The sequence below is a fragment of the Physella acuta genome, unplaced genomic scaffold (assembly GCF_028476545.2).
Source record: "Physella acuta isolate Inbredline_101_S28 unplaced genomic scaffold, ASM2847654v3 ptg001387l, whole genome shotgun sequence".
NCBI classification, from domain to species: Eukaryota; Metazoa; Mollusca; class Gastropoda; family Physidae; genus Physella; species Physella acuta.
The window spans coordinates 5,001-24,046 of record NW_026732902.1 but is presented as its reverse complement, the minus strand read 5'-3'; the positions used below and the strand labels follow the sequence as shown (position 1 = coordinate 24,046).

At 35.0% G+C, this 19,046-nt stretch overlaps 1 protein-coding gene and 1 long non-coding RNA gene across 2 annotated transcripts in view; both read left to right on the top strand.

Moving 5' to 3' along the window:
• Positions 1-176: 176 nt before the first annotated feature.
• The window catches only part of LOC131927243 (sesquipedalian-1), a gene marked incomplete at its 3' end in the record, with an annotated part of 21,767 nt that continues 2,897 nt past the window's right edge, over positions 177-19,046 (top strand). Inside the window, exons 1-3 of the mRNA XM_059283008.1 lie at positions 177-315; positions 7,554-7,742; positions 11,467-11,531. Of these exons, the coding sequence (XP_059138991.1) occupies positions 7,628-7,742; positions 11,467-11,531 (180 nt within the window). The remainder of the gene's footprint in view (positions 316-7,553; positions 7,743-11,466; positions 11,532-19,046) is intronic.
• On the top strand, positions 7,989-10,779 carry LOC131927241 (uncharacterized). Its single transcript, XR_009383610.1, has 3 exons — positions 7,989-8,465; positions 9,211-9,324; positions 9,464-10,779. It is a non-coding gene; the product is annotated as an uncharacterized LOC131927241 (long non-coding RNA).

Genomic DNA, 19,046 nt, shown 5'->3' with positions numbered 1-19,046 from the left:
AACTTGACCCAGAACATAAAAAGGGGCGTGGTTTTGTGCTCCGCGACTCAGAAGATGTTCCATATACCCGTAACATGTTTAGTATACACTTTAGTAGGTCAAGTCTAGTATACATGTTATAAGTGTAAACGCGGTGTAATAGGGATAGGTGGGCGTATTGTCGTGAAATATATCTAGATCTAGATTAGTTTCTACAATCTATATTTTTTCTTCGGGAAACGGTGTCGTCTGGTTTATACTAAAAAAATTAAAATATTTAGAATCTAGTTTAGATCTAGATCGACATCTACATGTGAATGTCATGAATGTGTAAAAGTAATGGGAAGCAAACCTATAGTCATAGATCTAGTTAGATCTAACTAGATCTAGATCTACATAATAATAATATTAATAATATTCCCACGAAAAATAAAGATCAAGATCTAGATTCTAGAGAATAACTTAGGGCCTAATTAATAATTGAATAAGATAACCGCCTTCTCGAACATCGTCATCAAAACATAGATCTAGTAACATAGTAACACAGATAATTGATATCTAGATCTAGAGTCTAATTAATTGTAAGGTAATCTATCGTTTTAGGGTAATAGATCTAGATCTAGATTCTAGATCTATATCGTTTTGGGTACGTAAAATCGCCCGCGGCTATTAATGTACGAAAACGTTACCTCATTGTCAAGGCTTTAATAGAAGTGTATTGTGGTATGTTTGTGTCAAATATTATAGATAAATGAATAATAAACCTAAATCAATTGCTAAATATATAAATATAGGCTTAACTATAAAATAACTATAAATAATTAAATAGCAGTGTTTGCGAGCAAGATTTGCTATAGATCTATAATATTCTATAAACAGCAGCCATCAGTAAAATAGAGTGGCTTCCCCTGAATCTCTGAAACAAGATGGCTGTTTAAGTAAATGAGCTTGGTTGCATCTGATAAAAACATCGCTAATCGTTATTTATTACTGAAAAGTTTTAATACAATTGTTTTAAAAACAGGTACACGAATGAAGGATTGAAACATTTCTGTTACTTTTGCAACATAAATCTTTCTAAAAGTGTGAAATAATTACAAAAATTTGATGAGTCACCCGTTTTTTCACATTACTAATACTACTAATACCTAATAGTAGGCTTACTCTAAGAGACTAATATAAATACTGACTAATACTAGCCTCGGCCGATTTTACGTACCAAAAAGGATAGATTACCTCTTAACTCACTGTTTAAGTAATTGGGTATTGATAATAAAAATATAGAATATAATCTAGATCTATATTAGACTTAGATCTAGATTCTAGTAGTTAGATCTAGTAATCTATTGTTTTAGGTCTGCAAAATAGGCCTAGACTACTCCCCTAGACTAGTAACGTGAAAGAAAGGTGACTCACATCAATTATCATACATTACAATCATAATTCATATAGGCCTACTAGATCTACATACATTTTTGAATGATGTCCATTGATATGGCTTTAACTTTAGGCCTAATTAATAAATTACTAAATAACTAGGGCCTAGGCCTAGGCCTAATTAGTTTAATTATTAATTATAAGTTTAATAGTTAAGACTAATAACTAATCGATCTATAGGGCCCTATAGTCTATAGATCTAGATCTATTATAGAGTCTAATAGATATAATTTTCAATTGAATAATATATCAAAAGCAACGTTTTAGAATCTAGATCTGCTGATCTAGTCTAGATTAATTAGATATCAGCATTAGCCAGAAATTAACTTTAAACAGCAGTGTTTAAGAGCAAGATTGGCTTAAAATAAACAGCGGCTATCTGTAAATGGTGGGTGTGGGGAAATTGCGAGACGCGAAAAGCGAAATGGCGAGGCGGGGAAAATGCAAGAAGGGCGCGAAAACGGTCGGTCACGTGACTTTTTGTCTCGCATTTTACCACAACCCGATACTTACGCTAGATGGTGTTGAAATGCGAAGATTTCTGCGAAAAATTTACCGCACCCGATTTTCAGTGGTATTTGGTACAGACTTCAAACACGTTTTCTTTACATTGTTAAAACTTTCAATTTTTCCGTTGCTAGACATACTGATGATTTGTGAACTCCCCCCCATCTTTTGTGTCGACTTAGAATACCACCTTGTTCGAAACCAACGGAAATACCGCAGACGATAGATCAACTTCTTTCTTTTGTGTGGAACGCCGAAGCCGCCTGATTTACCGTCTTTGAAGATCGCCGTGCCGCCACAAACATATTTTGTATTGTTGCATAGAAATGTGAGACGTCACACTATAAAAAAGCAATGTTAGAAAAATAATTTTAGACGTTATTTCGCGTTTTAGAAAACTGTTTTAATAAATTGTAATAGGAATTGATTAAAATACTCTATTTTGACAGAAATTAGACAAGATTTTGGGAAAATATCGATGTTTTTAAAAAAATCAACTGCAATTTTGAGGGGGGTTGTAGGCTGAGGTGAGACGTCATTTTAGTGGGGGGGGGGGGGGGGGTCTGGATTTTTTTGAAAATGTGTGGGAGAGGGGGGGGGGTAAAAATCGTCATTTATAGATGACCCCTTTTAGCTATTAAATGGTAGGTTTGTCGATAGCGGACTTTATTCAGATTATCTACAGCCGCACATTTTTTTCCATTATGTTCATATTTGTGTTCTGTGTTAGGACTTAATCCTCATCACTCCCTGTGGAGTATAGGGCAGCAACAAATCTCCGCCATTCCACCCTGTCCTGGGCGAGCCACTTTAGTTCATGCCAGGTTTTGCCAGTAGCCTGTACTTCTTCTTCCATCTCCCTCCTCCATGTTCCCAGTGGTCTTCCTCTATTTCTCTTTCCGGGTGGGTTCCACTTCAGCGCCATGTTGGGGAGTCTTTTTTTGCTCATGCGTAGGACATGGCCCAGCCATCTCCATCTCCTCGTTCGAACTTCTGAGACAATGTCGTTTAATCCTGTCCTTCGCCATATTTCCTTGTTCGGGACTTTGTCGTCCCACTTTATCCTGAAGATGCGTTGGAGGGATCTTCTTTCAAAGCCTCTGAGTCGGCTCTCTCCTTTCTTGTTTAGTTTCCATGACTCTGCAGCATAGAGGAGTACAGAACGTACATTTGACTTATAGATCCTTATTTTAGTTCTCTGCTGCAGTGAGGATGATTTCCAGATCTTAGCGAGTCTGTTGAAAGCTTGTGCTGCCATTGCTATTCTGGTGGCAATTTCTTTCTCCATGCTGCCATTTGCTGATATATAGCTGCCGAGGTACTTAAAGTCTTCGACCTCTTCTAGCTCTACTCCATTCTGTGTTAGCACAGTATAAATGGGAGTCTAATGAACTGGGTTGGATGTACTATGTGTGAAAGATATTGTGACGAGGTGTGTTTGATTAATGCTTGGACTGTTTCAGAAGATTTTGTTTGTAATTAAAATTACTTAATAAAAAATAAATTACACTTTTTAGAATTGTTTATACTTTTACACTTTTTGCAAGTACAACAATCCATGAATAGATGTTGCAGAATATCTCTCCTGCTGACAAGATTATACCAATTCACAATGACACAGCTCACGTTTGTATAAACATGAGCGGGCTAGATTTTAAAAATTAATGCAGACTGAGAAGGGATTTACCTCTCGCTAACGACAGCGGGCGATGACAGTAGCACAGCAACGATGTTAGTATTTTTTAATAGATCTAGATCTATCTATCTTCTTAGTATCTATCTATATATATATATATATATATATATATATATATATATATATATATATATATATATATATATATATAATAAAATCTAGATAAAAAATAACAACATACAACACTCGTGTTAAAGGGTATGGCTACATGCTAGTTAATTTTAAAACATAAAAAAAAATTATTTAAATAAATACAGATGAAAAAAGCATGAAAAAAACTTTTTTTCGCAAAAAGTGTCTCGCTATTTACCCTTGATTCCGCAGGTATGTCTTGCATTATCTTCTCGCATTTTCCCGCCTCGCCATTTCGCTTTCCGCGTCTCGCAATTTCCCAACACCCGTAAATGGTGGTTCCCCTGATCTCAAACAATAGGCCCTAAGTTAACAAAAAATAAACTTAGTTTAACTTTGGCTAAACAAGATGGCTGCTAAAAAAAACTAGCTCGGTTGCATCAGATGAAAACATGGCTTATCTTTATTTATTACTGAAAATTTTGAATGAAATTGTTTAAATACAGGTACATAAAACATCTTCAAAATATAAATCCTCCTAAAATGTGAAATAATTTCGTAATTGTAATGAGTCACCTTTCTTTCACATTACTAGATTTCTACTTATAACTAATAACTATTACTGTATCATATATTATATAGTATGAAAACTAGTTGCATTTTTTCTTAAAAACTGTGACTGGAGAAACCATACATGTGTCTGAATACTATTGGTTTCTTAGAGTTAAAATATTAATACGCTCACAATTCTATTTATGTTTTGGAAAAAAGAGCACCTCCACATCCTAGAAAAAAATTTGTGAGCTGATTGTGCTGGTCACTGTTTCTTAAGGGTATTTGTTTTACTGTTATACAATCCTACATATGTTAATATAAATACAATTATTTTTTAAAAGTTTTAAACTGTCTAAAATCTTAAATTTTTGTGGACATCATTAATAGATGACTCCTGAGTACTAAGGCCTCCTCGGATTCATTGAAATTAATTCTGTTCACTTAACTGCTCACTCATTAAAGAGTTAGGCCTAATAATTAAATGTATTAGGGATTGTCCATAAATGACGTCATGCTCCAAAGTTTCAGCCGACTTTTGTGAGGAGGAAGAGGTTTTCTGAAACTGATGACACACTTTTGCAATTATGTTATAAACTAAATTTTAGCCATAATGTCATGTTTGGTATTTTTAAATTTTTATAAGAATTGATCAACTTACTCTTTGTTGACCAATCTCTATAACTATCATACTATGTTAAGAAAAGAATTGCATTTTTTTTTTAAATAAAAAAATTGCAAATTTTGAGAGGGATGATTGACTTAGATATGATGTCATTTAAGGTGTTCTGTTCTGGCTTTTGTTGATGACATGTAATGTTGGAAGAGGGTGGTAAAAATCTTGAAAACTATTAATGCCTTATATTGAATGAATAATTACAGTTTATGAATATTATGATTTATTTACATTTATGATTTATTTACATGGGTGACCCGTCAAAAGAGTGCAGACAAAAGAGCGCCGACATAAGAGCGCACTAATTTGCCGACAAAAGAGCGCCAACATAAGAGCGCAAACTTAAAGATCGAAAAATAGTATTAAATAAATAGGAACAAGAAAATTAATTCAGATCAGAAGGCATCGTTTGATGTTAACTCTTAATTGTTTCATTAAAAAACAAATTGTTCAGTTTCTTCAGCTAAAAAACTGGTATAATCAATTGAACGTTTGCGGGCATCTTAACTATAATAGATGTAATAACACATACAAAGATTTTAAATGTTAGGCCTAAAGTGAGAATATAAACTGAAATGAAATGTAACATAAAATACTTAAAAAATTAAAAAAAAAAAACCACGTTTTTCTTGTGGACTAAAAAGTAGAAAATAAATTTTCATACATTTGATGACAAAAAACGTGGGTACATTCACCATCAAAGTTCCCGACCCATCTGCCCGAACCTGGGTTGTCGCGGCCACAACGCGAAGTACTAACCACTATACGATCACGGCCAGCGCGCTCACATCGATTGGGGCCGAAGTAACTGTGTCAATAGGCCTCCAGTCTTGTCTGTATCTTTATAAATCATGTCCTCAATTTTATGGTCCTTGGGGCGTAATTAAATTAAGCTAATTACGGTCTCTAATTGCTAGTTTTTATGATTGCATCTGAAATTGTTAGGCGAAAGTAGCCTACATGCCAAATTTCAGATCTCTAGAGCAATCAGAAGTGGGCTAATTTTCGATGTCAATTTTAACAACAAACATCCAAACAAACAAACGCGAAGCTGAGTTAAGAAAAACGTGTTAAAAAGGAAAATAAGTTCAAATTGAAAAAATGTTTCTTTATAGTTGCATTTATATTGCTAAGTTGTGGTAGTCCATCATTGAATCATTAGCATAGGTTGAAGCAATCGCCTGCAATCTTCGGTTCAGCTGAACATATTTGTTCTTTGAAGCTTCTGGTTGGTTAACTCCAGTTAGAATAGTTAGATGGTGTTCCAGTTCCAGGTGCTGTAGACGATTGATATTATCCATTGTTCCGAACATCATCATTCTGTAAACGTCAGTCGGTACGGAATCCCTAAAGACAAAATTTTGCCATCTTGTTGTCATTTGAAGAGGTTCAGGAATTGTTATTTCTGCAACGTTCTGTGGATTTGGGTATGGCAGCTGCTTGCGTTTTCTCTGTCTTTCTATTGCACATTGTGAAGCGACTTATGCCGGCAAATGAGGGGCTGCTTCCATCGTAATTCCTGCTCTGGCTTGTTATATAATCTGCCTTGGTTATTCCACCCCTTCCACTGCCCGTTTTCGTATAGCTGAAACAACTTTCGCTGCTTCGTTTTTAGCCGGATCAGGAGCGTGGTTGTGTTCCAATGATGACAGAACAATATTGTTCAGCAATAGGGCTGGTAAGTAGGTCACCAACCAGTTCTACGGCTCAAAACCTGCATGCGCCATAGAACTGGTTGGTGACCTACTTACCAGCCCTATTGCATTCGTCCTCTGCAGCCATCTTTCTTGCAGCATCTCCATGTCATACTTCCATCAACATTTGCTCTGTACTTTCGATATCTGTAGCTTTCGACCAATATAATAACCTTCCCTTTCTGTGATTCGATCTTCTTCTCCATGTTACTATGGTTAGAAATATTTTCAAACTGCATTCTTAACATATTAAACAATATATAAATAAACACATGTCATTTTATCATACCGCCAATTTTTAATTAAAACAATTGTTAACCATAACATATTCGTTGAGCGTACAACATCGTGTATTTTTAATTGACTGCACTCTTATGTCGGCGCTCTTTTGTCGGGGTGCCATTTACATGTTGAGCACTGCTGTCTTAATTTTACTATTTAGTTGAGTATGGGTATGAGTTTAATGTTTGTTTTAAAATGTAAGATCAATGATATTAAATTTAAAAAGTGGCCTTGAAAAAGTCATGTGGTTTATTACAAAGTTATATTTTAATAGCATTTTTTAATGGACTTAATAAAGTTTTAATTCACTACAGTAATATTAAACTGATTGTTTGGTTTGCTTTTAAATACAGTGGCAAATAATGAAATATTTGCTGTACTAAATTTAATTTCCCTGTTAATCTTGGTAGGGTGGTGAGTGGTTGTGTGGTTCCTAAAGTATTATTTCTTTAAACATGGCATCATTTAATTTTGTGGTTCTTACATAATTTGTGGTTCTGCATATGTATATAACAATTTATTCACTTGAATAGCAAAACCTGTAGTTAAGCCAGAACCTTGAGGTTTGACTATTCAGTATTTACACATTCTTTGAATTTTAATTGTGAAAAAATGTTCCATGTACTTTAATGTATTGTTTATTAAATTTACTTTTCAGACAAAAGTTTAAAAAATTTTGATGATTAATAACTACTTTCAAGAAGGTATTTGGAACCACAATTTAAAAAAACAATGCGATTTAATTCAAAGGAGTTGGCTCTTCTAGTACAGCAGACCAATCATTATGACAAAGAAGGATTTCTTTTAATGAAGGACAAACAAGATGGATTCTTTAAAAAATCAGAAGGTTTTTATCTCCCAGAAAATTATTTGTCTGTTGAAGAGAAGTAACAGTTACTTTAAAAAAATCTATTCTGCTTAACTGGTGTACCATCAGAACAGCCCTATCCCCTGTCCATACAGCATATTCAAAATGACTACAATGTGACCCCCAGCAAAATGACCCCATCAAAATAGCCCTGACAAAAAGGCCTGACTAATGGGCTACAGACATATCTTCTGATACATAAGTTTCCCTTTCAAATAGGTATTCTAAATGAGCCGAAAAAAACGTACTGCGCGCAAAAAAATTTGGTCGGGTTGCGCCAACGCTCGGAGATCCGATACCATAATACATACGATTACACTAAAAACTAATATAGAAAGTAGAATGGACGCCCTTTAAGATGATATGACTTTGCCCGCTGTAAAATATAATTTAATGCTAAAAATAATAGATTTAAAAGTTTCAAATGATTTTTTTACACGAAAAAAATATTTTACAGCCGGCAAAATTATATATTCAGATCGGGCGTCCAATTTACTATAAAAATGTTATAATTTAATTAACACTTAATGTATGGTATCGGATCGCAGAAATAAAAACGAACGCATACGTATCGTGATGACCCGCGCTAACTTTTGCCGGCTTAAATCTAGTTTTGCGTAATGTCACGGAACACCCGGCTCAAGTTCAAAGCAGGATTTTGTGTTTATTCGCGGATTACCATGGATTTTAAACAATGTCTAGGTAAGTTAAGTGCTTTATAAATTATTAGCTATATTCATTTTATTTATAATAAGCTGCTGCTTTAAACCATTTGCATTTTAGTGTCCACTTATCGGTAATTATTGCTACACGCTTAAAAAAACATTTACCAAAAAATTATCTAGATCTAGACCTTTTTAAAAGTTCTTTGTATTTAATTTACGATTACCAAAATAAAAAAGGAATGCACAATTAAATCAAAAAGATGTTTAAAAGAGTGATAGAATTTAATTTGTATTCGTGAATTTTATTAATTACTAACATTGACCGATTAAACTATCAATATATTGTCGATATTTCAAGCCGCTTGTCGGCCATTTTTTTTTTTTGCCTTCTCGTAATGTTGGATTCAACTATTATATTACGCAGGGTTAACAGCATACTTTCAATTTATTGTAGCATTGTTTATTTTGTTTTTCCTAGTTTAATAGTTAACTATTCTATATAATTGCAGTAATTACATTAAATTTTAGAATACTACGATCGTTAATGTTTCTTATCTCTAGGTTTATTGAACTGACGACATTAAAATAAAATGTAGCCCCCCTTCCATAATAGTTTAACCCAAAATTGTTTCCAGATCTAGATGATCTAGATCTACTTAGATTAGTTAGATTCACTATTGCTTTCATGTTAATATTTAGTAGTAGAACTATCTAAAGTGTTTACATTTAATATCTAAAAAAAGCATTGAGCAGCCTTACTTTTAATTTTATTCTATTTACAGAGCAAGATATTAGCAAAAGAAAGGGGAAACTGAAAGGCCTGTCAAAAATGTGTATTGTTTGTGTAAGCACCAACAGGACTACTGAATACTTTTGAAGGAAACCATATGTCAGATGTTAGTATTTTCTTCACTTTGCTTATTAGTTATAATGATGTAATGTTACATGATTGATATCTAAGTAGGTATAAAGATATACAGACCTACTATATAAGTCAGTATATTGGAAATGCTAATTAATTGTTTTTATTCACAGACATTTTCTATACTCTGGACCAATGGAAGGATCCCTTACTAGTTTCCATAATTTGATGTGTGCTGCCAGTTCACAATCATTTATTACAATGCTACTCCAAACCTTGAAGAAGAAGACAAACTCAACCAAGATATTGACTATTAATTACAATGCTACCCAACCTCATAGAGAACTTTCCCAATCAGGATATTGACCTGTCTTTTTGAACCTGCTCTAAGATTTCTGATAATTGTATAAGTTAGGACCTAGACATTTCCAGATCAATTTCCATTGATCAATAACTAACTAGAAGAAATAAATTTACTGATAACAAGTAAATTTAGGCTAAGCATGTCATGATTAGGGAGCAGAGTAACAAAACTAGATGAACATCACAAAGCTAACAGTTAGGATCATTTATAAAGAATTTTAGTTTAATTAGTTATCTTACTTCATCAGTGTTTAAAAGGCATGAAATTTCTTCTTAGTAAGTATATAAGTAAAGTAATAGTATAGTTATTTAATTTTTTATAACAAAGTAATGCTAACATGTTTCCTACACAATTTATATTACTTTCTTAAAAGTAAGGACACTTTTTGCAAGATGTTAGGTAATGAAAATTCTTGATTTTGGGCGTTAAGGAAGGATGCCATATATTGTTTTGCAGAATGATTATTTTATGTTTCTGTGTTTATTATATATTAAGAACATCATGTGCTTTAAGATGGTGTAAAATTTATTAAGATACCTTACTTTAATATTTTTTAATCATTTTTTGAAAAAGGGTGAAATTTCTATTTTTTATAAACTGACCTTTCAGAATCTGGTCTCGCTAATTACTTTCTTTATTAATTCTTTACCTGCTTATTTCATATTAACATGCTTTGAATTTCCTTTCTTAGAACATTTATATTAACAATGTGGCTTAATTAGTTTATTTTATATGATTTTTTAAAAATGACTGTAAATTGACTTTTTGTCTCCCTTTTTGTACTTTGGTAAAATTGTGCTTTGGCTCATTTTTAAGTGAATAAATTTTCCATTTATATCTGTCTGACAGCGTTGAAAAAAATTGGGTTTGCTATTTGTATTACTGGCTGTGTGTGCAAGAAATTTGAGAGTTCTAACTTAGTTATTTTAGAAGTTAGTAGGGGTCTCAAATAGACCCTTTACTGCTCGAAAAGCGAACACATTTTTCGAGTTTTAAAAAATTCATAACTTTTTTAAAAATGGACATACATCAATAAATTTGGTGTTTCTGTTCTGATGAAAGCAATCCCTATCAGGTGGAAGTGTTAAATTTTATTTAATTTCATTATGAAAATTTCATTTAGAATACCTATTTCAAACCTGACAGTCTATGGTTCAAGTGAAGTAGAGTTCACTTGTTTCTGTGACCTCGGCATATGAAGAGATAGTGTGGTCAGCACTATGCCCAGCCGCCTTTACTTTCCTAACGTGAGTTAGGTACCCATCAGAGTTGGGTGGACTCAGGGACGGTCTACTGACTTGAATCCGGATTCGAGCTCGAGACTTATGGTTTAGCAGTCCAGCTCTCTACTGTTAGACCACTCTGCCCTTAATAGCCGTCATATTGTAAACATTCAGGGTGAACCACAGCTCACCAGACTGGTGAGGTGGGGTGGTAGCGATACGCCTAAAGAGCGGGGTAGGAACGGCTAAGCCCTTACTTGGTGGTGTCAATTTGTCCGAAACCTATTAGACCGGGTCCGTTTGTCACTGGCCTTTTGGGGTGGGGTGGGGGGGGGGGGGGGTTTGGTCAATTTTAATGTGCTGTTTTGTCACAGGCGATATGACGCCGCACGGCTTAATTTAACTTTCAGGTTTACATTTAATAGGGCATGAACGATATTAGTTGTCCACAGCATAATTTAGAAATGTCTACCTTATATCTAAGTGACGTTTTTTTATCTTATCACTTTTTAGATCCTTTTATTATTATAAATAAAGTAATATTTAAGAAATATTTACAATTTGGTTTTCATTTAAAAAACTTTTGCAGCATACATAAATCGCTATGTCAAGCTTAAAGGCAACTTACTATTTTACTTCAAGAACAAAGATAATGTAAGTATAATTCAATAGTTAACATATTAGCAAATATCACAATAGATTCTAAAGATTATTAAACATAGTATATATCTATAAAATATTAACTTCTAATTTCCTAGCTTACTGTAATTTTTATAGTAAAATTATAGTTGTTGGTATTACATAATATTATCTCATTTATGGATTGAAAACTTCCACCAAGATGATTTGTCAACCGATTTTTACCCCAACCATTTTCAACTCATGCTCCTTTTTGTGCCATTCAAAGTATTTCTGTACAAATACCTGTATATTTATGCAGAATTGAATAGCTTTTAGTTGGCTCATCAGCTTTTCTTGTTTGTGTCTAAGACACATGGGGCAGATAAAGTAGACTCCATCTGTTTCAGAGACCTCAACAAATGAAGGGATAGTGTGGTTAGCACTATGCCCAGCCACTTTTGTTTTCTCCTATCATTAGTTAGGTACCTATCAAAGCTGGGTGGACTTAAGGATTCTACTGACTAATTAAATGGATACAAATTTAAAAAATGCTTAAAAGTATTAAAAGACTAAATATTTCAAATGTTAAAAAAAAAATATTTCACTTTGGTGTAGCCTACTATAACATGATAATTGTAGAACCAGCTTTGTAGAGATACATATTTATAAGATACTAGGCATACTACCTAGCTTCGCTTAGGTTTTCAAAAACATTTGAGAATTTGAATGCTTAATTAATTAGTGATTGGCTGATCTGTGGAGTGCTTAAGTTTAAACAGTAATGCTAATTTTAGAGAAATTAATGGAATGTTCGCAATTTATTTCTCGAAAGTTAATTACAACTATAGAGGTTCAGTGAATAGTTTAACTCATAATTTATATTACATTGACTTTTAAAATTAATTTCTACAAATTAATTTGGATACATACATTAATTTACAACTTAATTCTCTATTTAAACAAATGCTAAACTTTGTCATTTTCTGTTGTTGTTTTTAGAAATAGTATAAAATTATTTGCAAAATAATTACTTTAGAAAGTTACCTCCCTTGTACAGAAACCGAATGACGTAGTCTTTCTGTTTACTTTTTTCACAAACAGTTGCTTATATAAGAAAATATGGCATCTGGACAAATGTAAGACCATAATGGTTTTTTCCGACGGGAATAAAGTTTTTTTGTTACCCTCCTAGGGTCGGGCTACGACCTCACAAAATATCAGGGGGATCGTTGGGCAATTTTTTTATATATAGCTCATATACGGAGAATTTTACTGGCAGTCATTTTTTAGTCCTCATCGAGGGCTTAGAGTCTGACCGACAGCTTTTCCCTACAACCTAGTCATTTATAGAGGTGCATGCAAATATTAGCCAGATATACAAAGATATATCTAAAATCTTTGTTGAAGTTACCCTCCTTTTTACATAAATTACAATTGTGAGCTGACCCGCGCTGTAAGCATACTTTATTTAGTTTTTTTTTTTTTAACTTTCAGTAATTCATAATTTGTGAATTCGATACTACCCTCTCTTTCCCCCCTCCTCCCTTCCCCCCCCCCCCCCCCCCCCCCCCCCCCAGTGAAAGCAGCCGTCTGTGACGACAGTTTACAGACGACAATGAAAATATCAAGCAGAACTTCTTACCTCTCATTCATTTCCTGACAAAAGGCCCTGACTAATGGGCTACAGACATATCTTCTGATACATAAGTTTCCCTTTCAAACCTGACGGTCTATGGAGCAAGTGAAGTAGAGTTCACTTGTTTCTGTGACCTCGGCATATGAAGAGATAGTGTGGTCAGCACTATGCCCAGCCGCCTTTACTTTCCTAACGTGAGTTAGTTACCCATCAGAGTTGGGTGGACTCAGGGACGGTCTACTGACTTGAATCCGGATTCGAGCTCGAGACTTACGGTTTAGCAGTCCAGCTCTCTACTATTAGACCACTCTGCCCCTAATAGCCGTCATATTGTAAACATTCAGGGTGAACCACAGCTCACCAGACTGGTGAGATGGGGTGGTAGCGATATGCCTAAAGAGCGGGGTAGGAACGACTAAGCCCTTACTTGGTGGTGTCTGTATGATCCCATTGAAGGGAATTACATATATAGATTATTTAGGGTAATACGACCGGTCAGTTTTGACCTCTTTTCTGATCTTTCCCATATACCGAGAGCCATATATACAGAGCCAAAGTACCCTAAAAATAGTTTTGAAAATAGTCATAGTTTTTCACAAAATTCACAATGTTTGTACAGGGAAAATTCAGGCCGGTCACTTCTAAAGCCCTTCCTGAGTTTTCCCAAATATATCATAGTTTTTTTTTGCCAACCTCGAGGGTAGGTTTACAACCTCAGGAGTTCTGAAGGATTTCCTACTTGGGAAATATTTTTTCGTTATATAGCTCATATAAGGTGCTGGTCAGTCGAGGTCAATTTTGACCCCATCTTCATGGACTTGGTGGCCAACCAGCACTGGCCCACATGTTCTATTGCCCCAAGGCAGGAGCCTGCCAAAATTGAAGTGCTTGCGGCACCAGGAGGTGCCGATCCGGCATCCGACCACTTTGCTTTATATATATAGACTAGCTGCATCCCGTGCTCCGCCACGCTAAATCTTTTTTAAATGTACCAACTGGGGAACAGAACAAAACTAAACACAACACTCATAACATAAACACAATTTAAATGCAATCATAAAGGCATATTGCTCACAGTCTAACCCCCCCCCCCCCCTCCCCTCAAACTTAGGATGTGCACCCCCTCCCCTCAAAATTTCAATTTCCACCACACCCCCTTAAACTTTCGATTTGTACCACTTTTGATTTGAAATTCCCCCCGCTCAAACTTTCGATTTGCACACCCCCCCCCTCGCACTAAAATTTTTGATTTCCACCCCCGCAAATTTTTTTCCAACCCACTTTGGCGCCCCCTAAGGTCGGCACATGGGGACATATCCCCCCCCCCCCCACGACTCTCCTATAAAACCCCCAGCTTGTCCGCATATAAAATAATAATAAATAATATACAATAAATAATAGGCAATATTTAAAATATCCGTGTTTTACCTACCATATATCACTTTATCAATTCACGCATTTTTTCCCAGTACTTTAAATTTTAAAAATTTACAATAGAGTTTCATAACTAAAACCATTGCGCCTGATGACGCGTCTATAATAGTGCGGAATAGTTGAATAAAAATTAGAAGTAGTAAACAGTACATTCAGTGAATAAAATAAATAAAAGATTGCCTTTTATCAATCCATGCTAATTATAATTTTCTAACAATAATTTCCTCTTCTACATCCGCACAATTTGCATTCACATTTTGCTAATTATATTATAGCAACGCTAATTCCTTCTAGGACGCCCGTAGATTTGCATTCACATTTTTTTTTTATTAGTGTGAGTTTAATTTATTTTTAAATTACCTCCATTGTCAAAATTAGAAAAAAGAGTTAAATTAATTTGATTTTTCTACCCTACTGTTATTATGTTATTAAAATGTATCCACTTTTTCTGGGAATCTAAACGAAAATGTATTTGACATTAATCTTTTTAATACATTTTAGCAGTGTGAGTGTATTTAATATTTTCTTGACATTATGCAAAAGAGTAAAAACAGTAGCATTTATAAAATAACCTTATGTCGTTATATAAACAAACTCTACTCTACTACTTATAATGAGACGCTGCGGTGCACTGAAAAGCACTTCATGGTGCGATGTTTACTTTTATGGTTTCAAAAGCTATAGCGAAGACGGAAGGAAGGATATATACACTGACTTAGGCATTCTAATAAAATGTTCTTATTTTTTAAATGTACTACTTGTTCTAGAGACTAATATTATTATTTCACAAAAAAAAATTTCTGTATGTGTCTCTTATGTGACACAAAGAGTGTTACCTGTCATTTTTGTCAGTTTGTGAACCCCTGTACTGTTCTGATTAAACATGTGTTTCACATCTACATGCTATAGGCTTATTTAAACTTAAAGAACCATCATTTTCCTACTTTCCTTATATAACTTTTTTTTGTTGTTTTACCAGTGATTGTTTGGCTATTTTTAAATGTACAAAATGTGTTTTTTTTACTTCCATTTTAATTTTTGTCAAAAAGTGAGAAAAGCCTATTTCAGAGCAATTAATTTAAATCATGTACTTGTTTTTGAAGTTTTAAAAAAAAAATGGGTTTCTGCTCTGTGTTTGCTTTGAGTTCAAAAGATTGAGTTTGTATCATATATGTTCACAGATATAACTGGTCAAACGTGGCACTTTTAAGGTTGGCAAAAAGTTTAAAACCAAAATTTTAAAACACCATTTACTACTTTTGTACTACTTGAGATATATGAGGGAAATTGGTATCCATGTGATCTTAGAATTGTGAGTTCTTAACATAGCAACTTTAAAAAAGCTGTGAGTTGTTGTAAAAAAGCATTTTGACACACCTAATATCAGTATATTATTTTAACATATGCTCTTGTCTGTCTGACTGCCTGTCTGTCAATCAATCTATCTTCGTCTTCTTCTACGTTCTTAATTTTTATGTTTGAAAGTATTTCCTCCAACACAATTAAGCATTCTATCTGTTTGTCTGAACTGTCTGTCTGTATATATATATATATATTTATATATATATATATACGAGCTGACCCGTGTCATAGTATACGCCGCCATCTAGTTGTTTTACTTTCTGCTTATCAGCAATTCATAATTTGTGAATTCAACACTACCTCCTCCCGCCCTCCTTTCCCCCTCCCCCCTTCCCCCTCCCACCTCCCGCCCAGTGAAAGCAACCGTTTACAGACAAAGAAAAGATCAATCAGAAATTGTTACCTACCTTTCGTTTCAAATAGTTTAATACCAAATTATCTGCCCCTAATAGCCATCACTAACCCGGCTCTACGATTGTAAACATTCGGGGTGAACCACAGCTAACCTGACAGGTGGGGATGAGGGTGGTGGTTAAGCTGTGTGGTGTTTTCTATGGTCTCCATGAAGAGAATTATATATATATATATATATATATATATATATATATATATATATATATATATATATATATATATATATATATATATATATATATAGTCTAGCGTAAAATCTGTTGAACTCTCAGAAGAATCGTGTATAGACCAATTGTGTATTTTTAGACACGTAACCTTATTTTCTAAAACCGAGTTATTTAAATATAAGAAAAGCATTTTCTATATTTGTTGGATCATAGTTGTAGGGAGCAGTTTGCCTACACATCCACCTGGAATGCCTGATGGCGTATGAAAGCCTTGACTGTATGTTAATTTCCCTTGCTATTACTGAGGTAGAGGACACCTCAGTGACCACCCAGGTGTAGGGCGTTGCAAGGAGCACTTGGGAGCCACCAGTTACACCACCAGTACCACAGGGGCGCCATGTATGGTCTCTGGGTCGGTTTAGTCATCAAATGTGTCATGTCCCTATTCTAGGGTTCTCTTTAAAACCAATGTAAGCATCATAGTGCTCACGGGGCACTGGAGTATGCATCTGATTCAATTTCATCTACAATTATAGTAGCCCATCAATTCCATAGTATATATCACACTCTTTAAAAGTGTGAGATAGAGCTTACACGGAAGCATGGGTGGTAAAATTGTACCCTGGCAGACACACACAGACAAACTTTCATTTTTATTTATATAGATGAAAATATGTTTGTCTTTTAAGCATTACTATACCTTTAATAGAACAACCTAGAAACATGGGGAGGTTGATGAGCATAGGCCTCCTAGTAAGCTTTATGCAAAATTTCTTTTTTAAATTTAGCAATTGGGTGCGGTTTGGTGCCCAGAGTTCCCCAGCAGCCTTCTTAGCAGATGGAATCCATTTGTTGGGTGTCCTGCACAGATAGAAAGGGGGTACTACTTGATTCAACTGTCAAACAACACCCTGTGTTGTGTTGTAGTGAGCAAAACAGGCTTCCCCCCTGAGCACTCTAGCACCTACCTCTTCATTTAAAGAGTGCCATATACCAGAGATATGTTGGACTACTAAATCTAATCGGCACGTCTACTTGTGACCTGGCGGTCAAATTGAATTGACTATCTGAAGCAGCCTCTAATTAGGACTTAAAATTAATAGAAATAACACAGAAGTCATCAGATTCAACAACAACCAGATCTGCCCATACAGCTAAAAGGAGAAGACATACGAGAGATAAACAAATTTACATACCTGTGAAGTGTGATCAACTAGTATTGGGGGAGGGGGGGGTGGGGGTTAGATAAGGACATAAAAAGCCTTATCAACAAGGCCAGATGTGCCTTTAACTTAGTGTGCCCAATAATTAATTGCACAGCATTGTCATTCCAGAGGGAATCGTTAGACTGGAATATCCAAGGGAAAAGTATTTTGGCCAAAGCAATACTGGAGAAGGACAGTGAAAAGTGAAAGAAGGGCCTTAGGGCTTATGTGGGCTCAACTAAAGAGAGCTGCCCAAAACCAAGTCCAGTTGAGAGGTGTGGCTACAGCCCTTTGCTCCTTTGGTGCTTCAAAATAATAACTATAATAAATCCAACCAGACTCATCCACTGGGTGCCCTAGTGGTTGAGTATGATTGGGTGCACAGTTTTCTAGCAGTTACCTGAGCCTGTTGATTGAGCATCCTTTACAGGAGGTCAAGGATACTACCTGATTCAACTGTCAACAAGGGTTTCCTCTAGTGGTCGGGTGACCAGGAGTATCCTAGGCTTCCCAGTGAACATTACGGCATTCACATTTGTTTTAAAGAGCACCCTAAACTTGGACATATGGGGGGTCACTACATTTGGTGAGTAAACCAGTGGTTGCTGAGGTGTGTCTACTTCACTGTTACATTTACATAGGGTGACTAACATACTTTCAAGGCTTTCATACTGCACTTCCAGAGGCGTCTGGGTGGTAGTGTGGACAAACCTGTGCTATAACATTACAACTAAGATCTAAGAAATATAGTGCTAGCAATTGTTACAACAAATAACTCAGTTGTAGAGAACAAGGTAACATTTCTAAGAATAAATTTTCGTAACATGATAACCCCTTCTGACACGACCTCAGTATTTTTCCAAAAAATTATTCTATGTATGGAAAATGATTTTGTTGGTGGACTGACATGGCATACCAAATTTCATCTCCATCGATCAAGTATTATGCAACTTACGAAATGTACAAAAATGTACACCATGTCACAATAGAGTATAATGTCAGTAACATCTTATTCCTATCATGCAATTCTAGAATGCTATAAACTTAGTAATAGAATGAAGTATTTTATTTGAAGAATACACAATTTGTAAGCTATCTAAAAAATAATTTAAAACTTGTTTTTTTTGTACTCCAATTTGAATTTTGTAAATGTAAAGCAGGGGTCTCCAAACTACGGCCCGCGGGCCGTATGCGGCCCGCGAAGTCCTCTCATCCGGCCTGCGGAGATCATTTTGTCCAAGAAAAAAATCGTTTGTTGGTGATAGCTGAGGAACTTTGGCCAGAAAAACCAAAGACATGCCTGGAAGAAACTGGCCCCCGAACTGAAATT